This window comes from Gouania willdenowi, chromosome 6, assembly GCF_900634775.1.
Source record: "Gouania willdenowi chromosome 6, fGouWil2.1, whole genome shotgun sequence".
Classification (NCBI taxonomy): Eukaryota; Metazoa; Chordata; class Actinopteri; order Blenniiformes; family Gobiesocidae; genus Gouania; species Gouania willdenowi.
Genome location: NC_041049.1, coordinates 59,046,832 through 59,056,133, shown reverse-complemented (window position 1 = coordinate 59,056,133; position 9,302 = coordinate 59,046,832). Strand labels below are relative to the sequence as shown.

At 45.6% G+C, this 9,302-nt stretch overlaps 1 protein-coding gene across 2 annotated transcripts in view; it reads right to left on the bottom strand.

The window, feature by feature from the left end:
* Nucleotides 1-612: 612 nt before the first annotated feature.
* Nucleotides 613-9,302, bottom strand: part of LOC114465729 (unconventional myosin-Va-like) — a 37,064-nt gene continuing 28,374 nt past the window's right edge. For both annotated transcript variants that reach the window (XM_028450924.1, XM_028450925.1), the window contains 6 exons: nt 7,747-7,836; nt 7,529-7,679; nt 3,066-3,351; nt 1,986-2,160; nt 1,833-1,913; nt 613-1,765 (listed from right to left, as the gene is read on the bottom strand). In XM_028450924.1, coding sequence (XP_028306725.1) covers nt 1,613-1,765; nt 1,833-1,913; nt 1,986-2,160; nt 3,066-3,351; nt 7,529-7,679; nt 7,747-7,836 — 936 coding nt within the window. In that variant the 3' untranslated portion in view covers nt 613-1,612. The remainder of the gene's footprint in view (nt 1,766-1,832; nt 1,914-1,985; nt 2,161-3,065; nt 3,352-7,528; nt 7,680-7,746; nt 7,837-9,302) is intronic.

Genomic DNA, 9,302 nt, shown 5'->3' with positions numbered 1-9,302 from the left:
TTGCACGGTTTAAAGCCTTTGAAACAGCCTCACACTTCACACTAATATATATTGTTTATTAAGATGTTTGTTTTATTGGTGAATCTCAGCGGAAGATGGAGTGAATGTGTAGCAGTGAGCTAGATGCATTTATTTTGAAAGTTACAGTAGTTACTCCGCAGGTGAGCTCCGCCTTTTCCGGTCTGACCTGTCGCTCACCTGCTGCGGACTTTGAATAGCCCCGCCCACTAGTCTTGTGACTTTAGTGCGGCTTGACTGTGTGTGTTTAAGGATCCCTCCACTAAAGAAACCGGATACACACTAATACACACACTTATATACACACTTCCCCATGACGACGACAATCACAGTTTTTAAAAAAATAAAACCCACAACAAATAAAACACAACAAACTTTAGGAAAGTTCAATATATTTTTACAGATTGATTCACTCTGATTAATAATTAGAGAAAACAGGTCTGTTACAAACCAGAGTGCTCTGACACACGCAAACTGGGGTTTGAACAACTTGTTGGAATGAGGAAGCAGACTAATAACAATAATAATAATAATAATCATAACAATAATCATAATCATAATACCTGGTTCTAAAGTAAAGAAACAGGTGAAAAAGTTGATTTGAGCAAAGATTTGTTTGCAATATTAAGAACAAAATACTGTTAGTATATATATATATATATATATATATTTTATTTTTTTTTGCATAGAGAACAAGCTTGATTAGAAAATCACATGTTCTGCTTTTATTCTTCACTTACTGTTAGCACAACTCTATCTTATTAAATCATTGGTCAGGTTTGATTACGTACATAATAATAATACTTACTAATACTTGGTATTAATGTGGAGCATGTGAAGAACAGTTAGGAGGAAACACACACGTTTACGTCAACGTATAGGCCAAACAACTGCAGAAAAGTGCCAAATAATTGCAATGAACATGAGAAAAGTCAGCATTTAATTTATCAGCAGGATGTAAAGGATGCAACCTTGCATAGAGAACATCTATACTTATCTGTACCTGCCTATCCCAGCAGACATAGGGTGTTAGGTATAGCTGCAACAGACAATTATTTTCATAATCGATTAATCAGTCAATAAATTAATCGATTAAAAAAAACATAAAAAAACACAGTTTATCTATGAAGCACATTTAAACCCTGCTTAAGCTGATTAGACTAAATAAAAGTGGCTCTCACGCACAAACAAATGCTCGCGCACGCAAGTCACACACAAACACTGGCGCGCGGGCACACGAATACTCGTGTGCCCACAAAAACATAAACTTGTGGTGCGCGCACACACACACAAAGTTCTGCATGTGAATCAAACGTCTCTGCGTCACGGTCAGTGACATACATCCCACGAGTCGATTATGAAATTCGTTGCCAACGCATTTTCATCGATTCGTTGTTGTAGCCTTACTGTGAGGCAGTCTACAGGACAACCCTCTACCACAAGGTTTAACAGACATCTGGGGGTCACCAGCAGGACTTAAACCTACAACCTCTGCACTGCTCACCAGCCACTCAGTGACCTACAGAGCAGTGAGCAACAAAAAAAGACAAAACAAAGATTTTCGTGTTTTTTTACACACACACACAGGTGTAAACTAAACACGTTCGATGAAGCCCAGATTGAGGCTGGTTGGGATCGTTAGTGTCTCCAGAGCCACAGAGGAGGGAGTGAATGGGAGTGTGATGGAGAAGATCTTTTTGGTGTCCATCATTAACGTGGACGACTCTGATCTGTGTTCCAGAAGCATCTAAGGAAGGAAAAGATGATCAATAAAATCCACTAAACCAAGATAGATATAAAAAAACAGCACTTACTTTGATATTAGTGATGAAAGTAATGGGCACTCGCTCTTCAAACTCAATGACTGGAGTGTATAAGGTCAACACTTTAACAATCTGCACAGAATAACGTAGAACCGTTAGAATGCTGTTTAGCTGTGGATAAACAGATGTTTCCAGATGTTGAACCTGTGCAGTGGTGAGGGCTGTGCACATCCTGCTGATGGCCTGAGCATCTGACTCCGTTTTCTTTTTGATCTGCAGAAGCTGAGCAGCCTGAACCAGGGGCTCCAGGGTCTCCTTGGCTCCACAATCTGACAGCTCTCGCTCCGCCAGCCACTCCTCCAGCTGCCAAATATTATATCTGCACCGGACAACAAAACACATTTCACCTGGACACTGATACAAACATTAGGCTGTGCAAACTGTCTTAGGGGTGGATTCATTAAGATCTGAAATAAAGGGTGGTAAACCATGTGTGTCCCTAAATCCTTTGGTGGTGCTGTTTCTTCACCTGCTGCGGGAAATTCACTAACATTTTGGCACTTATAGGTGCGTGCTTAGACGTGGTTGAGACCACCTTATTTAAGTGAACATTTTGCTCATTCAACGTGACGTGCAGTCAGGGTAGGCAAGGTAGGCAGTGCCTACCCAAGGGTGAATTGATATTTTGATTATTTGTTTTAATTATAATATAATTATAAATGATTTATTTTTCCATTTCTAATAGCCTACAGTATCTATAAGTTTGAAAGTGTCAGCATTTTGTGTGTTTCATAGCCCAAACTACTAAACAGCGCTATTTCCTGGAACGGCTGCCGTTTCACTCCGCTGTAAGGCAGGAGGAGGCCACGCCCTCTCCCAAAAGCACACGGCTGCTCTGCCTCTGTTCCCATAGCGTGTTTTCATGTTTGCGCATGCGCAGTCAGTTCCCCAAGATGAAAACCATTTACGTAAAAAGGCAGCTCTCTATGCTGCCTTTAGGCGTAACCGCGCTATGCTAAATGCTATACGTAAGTTCACAGTGCATTAGTGAATTGATCTCGTGTGGCTGCTGCTGCTACGTTCTCCCTCTGAGCCGAACACGCACAGTCCTGATTCCCTGGGGTTTGTACCCCTTATTATCGCGTTAATACCTTTAAACCTTTAGTGAATCCGCCCCTTAGAAAACAAATACAATGATCAAGCATTAAAGTGACACTAATCTGATGTCTGTGATAGAACCATAAACTAAGCTGGGTTATCGTCACCATGTGGTCTTACTCCTACCTGATCTGCAGACCTTTGCTCCAGGAGCACATGTCCTTCCTCAGCAGCAGGTTGTTCAGTGTCACTGCACAGATGATGTAAAACTGCTGCCTCACCACCAGCCGGATGAGGCCGGGGTCCATCCCGTGCTGACTCATGGTGCTGTGGAAAGAGCTGAGTCGCTGCAGGAGAAACCCCATCGCTGTGGTCTCTTCATCCTGGAAACTGCTGCTGCTCCTCTTCCTCAGGCCTGTGGGTTTGGATCCCAAAACGCCCTGGATGGTGTCATGCTCCAGCATGCTCGCCACTGCACACAACACACCATCAGGTTAAAGAATGAATCAGAACATGCACCAGTATAATGTGATACACCAGTGTTTCTCAAATGGGGGTATGAGTACCATAATGAGAGAGAGAGAGAGAGAGGGAGAGGGAAATCAACAAATGAAAGCATTAAAATATGGGGTTTTATAATGTTTCTTTTTAGTTAAAAATTATAATTACACTACATATTACCATCAACTCATAAAGCGACCACAAAAAGACACAAAATCAGTGAAAAATATACTGAATAATAAAAAGAACAAACAACAACAAAACACACAAAATGACACCAGAAATACACGCACTGAGAGAGAAAAATATTACCGGCAATACACAAAACGACAACAAAGACACGAAATGACAGAAAAATACAAAAAATCACTACAAAATACAGAAAAAAACAAGAGAAACATACAACATAACATAATGTACTGAATAATAAAAAGAACAGACAAAAAACAATTAAATACACAAAATGATGATAGAAATGTTCTTGATTAGAATATAAACTGAAAATACAAAGATCAGTCTTGGTCCCACATCAGGAAAGAGATGACCAGAAATTATAAAAACTATAGAATTATTACTATTCATCCATCCATCCATCCATCTTCTCCCGCTTAGCCGTTTCCGGGTCGCGGGGGCAGCATCCTCAGTAGGGAGGCCCAGACTTCCCTCTCCCCGGCCGCTTCCTCCAGCTCTTCCGGGGGGACCCCGAGACGTTCCCAGGCCAGCCGAGAGACATAGTCTCTCTAGCGTGTCCTGGGTCTTCCCCGGGGCCTCCTTCCGGAGGGATGTGCCCTGAATGCCTCACTAGGGAGGCGCCTCACTAGGGAGGTGTTCAGGGGGCATCCTAATTAGGTGCCCGAGCCACCTCATCTGGCTCTTCTCGAAGCGGAGGAGCAGCGACTCTACTTTGAGCCCCTCCCGAATGACTGAGCTTCTCACCCTATCTCTAAGGGAGAGCCCAGCCACCCTACGGAGGAAACTCATTTCGGCCGCTTGTACCCGTGATCTTGTTCTTTTGGTCATGACCCAAAGTTCATGACCATAGGTGAGGGTTGGAACGTAGACCGACCTATAAATCGAGAGCTTCGCTTTTTGGCTCAGCTCCCTTTTTACAATGACGGACCGGTGCAGACTCCGCATCACTGCAGACGCCGCACCAATCCGCCTGTCGATCTCTCGCTCCATCCTTCCCTCACTCGTGAACAAGACCCCGAGGCACTTGAACTCCTCCACCTGGGGCAGAACCTCATCTCCAACCCGGAGAAGGCACTCCACCTTTTTCCACTCGAGAACCATGGACTCGGATTTGGAGGTGCTGATTCTCATTCCGGCCGCTTCACACTCGGTTGCGAACCGATCCAGTGAGAGTTGAAGGTCACGGTATGTTGGAGCCAACAGGACCACATCATCTGCAAAAAGCAGTAATGCAATTCTGAGGCCCCCGAACCGGACCCCCTCAACGCCCTGACTGTGCCTAGAAATTCTGTCCATAAAAGTTATGAACAGAATTGGTGACAAAGGGCAGCCCTGGCGGAGTCCAACCCTCACCGGAAACGATTTTGACTTACTGCCGGCAATGCAGACCAGACTCTGACTTTGGTCATACAGGGAACGAACAGCTCCTATCAGGAGGTTCGATACCACATACTCCCGGAGGACCCCCCACAAGAATCCCCGAGGGACACGGTCAAATGCCTTTTTCAGGTCCACAAAACACATGTGGACTGGTTGGGCAAATTCCCATGACCCCTCAAGGACCCTGCTGAGGGTGTAGAGCTGGTCCACAGTTCCACGGCCAGGACGAAAACCACATTGCTCCTCCTGAATCCGAGGTTCAACTATCCGGCGGACCCTCCTCTCCAGTACCCCTGAATAGACCTTACCGGGAAGGCTGAGGAGTGTGATCCCTCTATAATTGGAACACACCCTCCGGTCCCCCTTCTTAAAAAGGGGGACCACCACCAATCTGCCAATCCAGAGCCACTGCGCCCGATGTCCACGCGATGTTGCAGAGTCGTGTCAGCCATGACAGCCCCACAACATCCAGGGCCTTGAGGAACTCCGGGCGGATCTCATCCACCCCCGGAGCCCTGCCACCGAGGAGCTTTTTAACCACCTCGGCAACCTCAGCCCCAGAGATAGGAGAGCCCACTCTCAGGTCGCTGGGCCCTGCTTCCTGATTGGAAGGCGTGTCGGTGGGATTGAGGAGGTCTTCGAAGTATTCCCCCCACCGATCCACAACGTCTCGAGTCGAGGTCAGCAGCGCACCATCCGCACCATACATAGTGTTGACGGTGCACTGCTTCCCCCTCCTGAGACGCCGGATGGTGGTCCAGAATCTCTTCGAAGCCATCTGGAAGTCGTTCTCCATGGCCTCACCAAACTCCTCCCATGTCCGGGCTTTTGCCTCGGCGACCACCGTGGCTGCACTCCGCTTGGCCCGTCGGTACCTGTCTGCTGCCTCCGGAGTCCCACAGGCCAAAAAGGCCCGGTAGGACTCCTTCTTCAGCTTGATGGCATCCCTCACCCCCGGTGTCCACCAACGGGTTCGGGTATTGCCGCCACGACAGGCACCGACTACCTTGCGGCCACAGCACCGATCAGCCGCCTCAGCAACAGAGGCACGGAACATGGCCCACTCAGACTCAATGTCCCCCGCCTCCTCCGAGACATGGTTGAAGTTTTCCCGGAGGTGGGAGTTGAAGCTCCTTCTGACAGGAGACTCTGTTAGGCGTTCCCAGCAGACCCTCACTATACGTTTGGGTCTGCCAGGTCTAACCGGCATCCTCCCCCGCCATCGGAGCCAACTCACCACCAGGTGGTGATCAGTTGACAGCTCCGCCCCTCTCTTTACCCGAGTGTCCAAGACATGCAGTCGCAAGTCCGATGACACGACTACAAGTCGATCATCGAACTGCGGCCTCGGGTGTCCTGGTGCCAAGTGCACATATGGACACCCTTATGCTTGAACATGGTGTTCGTTATGGACAATCTGTGACGAGCACAGAAGTCCAACAACAAAACACCGCTCGGGTTCCGATCAGGGGGGCCGTTCCTCCCAATCACGCCCCTCCAGGTCTCACTGTCGCTGCCAACGTGAGCGTTGAAGTCCCCCAGCAGAACGAGGGAATCCCCAGAAGGAGCACTCTCCAGTACTCCCTCTAAGGAATCCAAGAAGGGTGGATACTCCGAGCTGCTGTTTGGCCCATAGGCACAAACAACAGTCATGATCCGTCCCTCCACCCGAAGGCGGAGGGAGGCTACCCTCTCGTCTACCGGGGTAAACTCCAACGTACAGGCACTAAGTCGGGGGGCAAGAAGTATAGCCACCCCGGCCCGGCGCCTCTCACCATTGGCGACTCCAGAGTAGAAGAGAGCCCAACCCCAGTCGAGAAGGCTGGTTCCAGAGCCCTTGTTGTGTCGAGGTGAGACCGACTATATCTAGTCCGAACTTCTCCACCTCGCACACAAGCTCAGGCTCCTTCCCCGCCAGAGAGGTGACATTCCAAGTCCCTAACGCTAGCTTCTGTAGCCGGGGATCAGATCGCCAAGGCCCCCGCCCTGGACGACTGCCCGATCCACATTGCACCGGCCTCATATGATCCCTCCTGCGGGTGGTGGGCCAACGGGAGGGCGGGCCCACGTCGTCCTTTCGGGCTCTGCCCGGCCGGGGCCTGTGGGCAAAGCCCCGGCCACCAGGCGCTCGCACTCGAGCCCCAACCCCGGGCCTGGCTCCAAGGTGGGGCCCCGGTAGCGCCAATCCGGGCGACGTGAACTGCCTTTATTGTTTCATGTACATATATGGCTATTGAACCGCTCTTAGTCGGACCCGTCACCTGGGACCTGTTTGCCTTGGGAGACCCTACCAGGGGCATTAAGCCCCCGACAACATAGCTCCCAGGATCATTCGGGTACTCAAACCCCTCCACCACGTTAAGGTGGCGGTTCATGGAGGAGTCCCCCCCAGTACTAAATACTGTTTCATTCACTCATTTACAAAAGGAGATTCTTTAAAACGTGTTATCTTATCACTCATTTATTCCATCTTTAAAAGCTATAGTGGTTTTTTTCAAAAGTATTCGAGTCGTCCTTTGCAACCAATAAAAAATGAATTAAATAAATACATGAATGATTGTATTGTATTTGCTCACCTATGATTGGCTGCAGGATGTCCTCCATGCATTTGATGAACTGACGGTATATTTGAATGGTCAGGTCATTAAACACCTGCTGGTACTCAGTGAGCTCAAAGTTACTCAGGCAGTGCTGGTTCTGTTTGGCCGTGTTGTGCTTGCTGTAGGCCTGACGTAGGAACCAGAGGTCAGAGGTCGGGTTAAACAGGCTGCAGGATGAACTATAACTCACTCACCTCCTCTCCACTGTACTGTTTCAGACAGTTCATGAAGCGACAGGTGTTTGACAACCAGAAGGAAACCGACTCAAAGTCGTTTCCTCGTCTCTGAGGAAACAACGTCCAACACATCACTCACTCTGCTGGGGAACACTTTATTTTTTTATACATAATTACACTGTCATTAGCATGAATAAAGTGTCATTAGGTGTCATTAAGTGTCGTTCGCTAAATTATGACATCTTTGGAGCTATGTTGGCATTTTTTGGGTTAAGTGGAGGGATCTAGTGGTGAGGGTTAATATGTTATATTTATAGTACCGATACCAATATTGATTCAATAGCAGCATCAATCATACATACTTACTTGCTCTTTTCTTCGTTAATAGAAAAATAATAATTGCTTATTTTGTAGTGTGGAATGTTAGAAAAGGCTTGATCAAGTGATTTTATTCAAACAGAGAACAATAGTCAGCAACAGTAGGTATGAGAAATGGTAACTGACTCATTTATTATTAACTAATTGGTTACATAAATTTTAACCTTGAACATAATATCTACAGTATTCTACAACTGAACAAAATAGATAAAAATTTGGAAAATAAACAAATAAATAAATAAATAGAAAGAAAATTATATATATATATACAATATCTGATATTCGTATTCAGGCTAATATCGGACCAATATCCGATACTGATATCGGATCGGGACACCCCTAATTTAAATGTCCTTGATTTATTGGTTCCTTACCAGGTCACCCTCAGAAGGGAAACAAATGCTTAATCTGATTGGGACTAATCTGGTTGATTAAAAATTGATAGATTAGTCAACTCTAATTTTAACAATGACAAGTGTGCAATTTGAAATTAAATTAAAAAAATATTTCCTTGATATGAAAAAATAAAAACATTTACAAGTACACGAAAACACCATCCCAGATGTTTCCATGTACTTGTTAATTCTTAGGTATTGTGATGATAGTTAAGTTGCTATTATGTTATACACCAATGTTTCCCAAACTTTATTGCCCCATGTACCCCTTAACCTTTATTTCCTATCGCAAGTATCCCTTAACTCATGTTATACATTATTAATTTGGGTTTGCAGACTCGTTTAAACTCTTTCTTGTGTCTCATCCGACATTAACCTTGAATTTAGGCCTTTTTCTTCATTTATTTCTGATGTTTTGCACATTTTAGAATTTTAATTTCACCTTCTGGTGTATTTTAAAGAATTGTGCCACAAATTATTATTGATGGATGAGAAAAAAGTCTGTGTCCATGAAAAAAAAAATCTATAATGTTAATGTTTCTGCGTACCAAATGTTTCAAGTACCCCTAGGGGTACACGTACCCCAGTTTGGGAACCATTGTAATATAGTACATTACACTAAACTAACATATTCACTACTATGTTGTGTTGTGTTGTGTTATGTTATGTTATGTTATGTTATGTTATGTTATGTTATGTTATGTTGTGTTGTGTTGTGTTGTGTGTGTTGTGTTGTGTTGTGTTGTGTTGTGTTGTGTTGTGTTGTGTTGTGTTGTGTTGTGTTGTGTTGTGTTGTGTTGT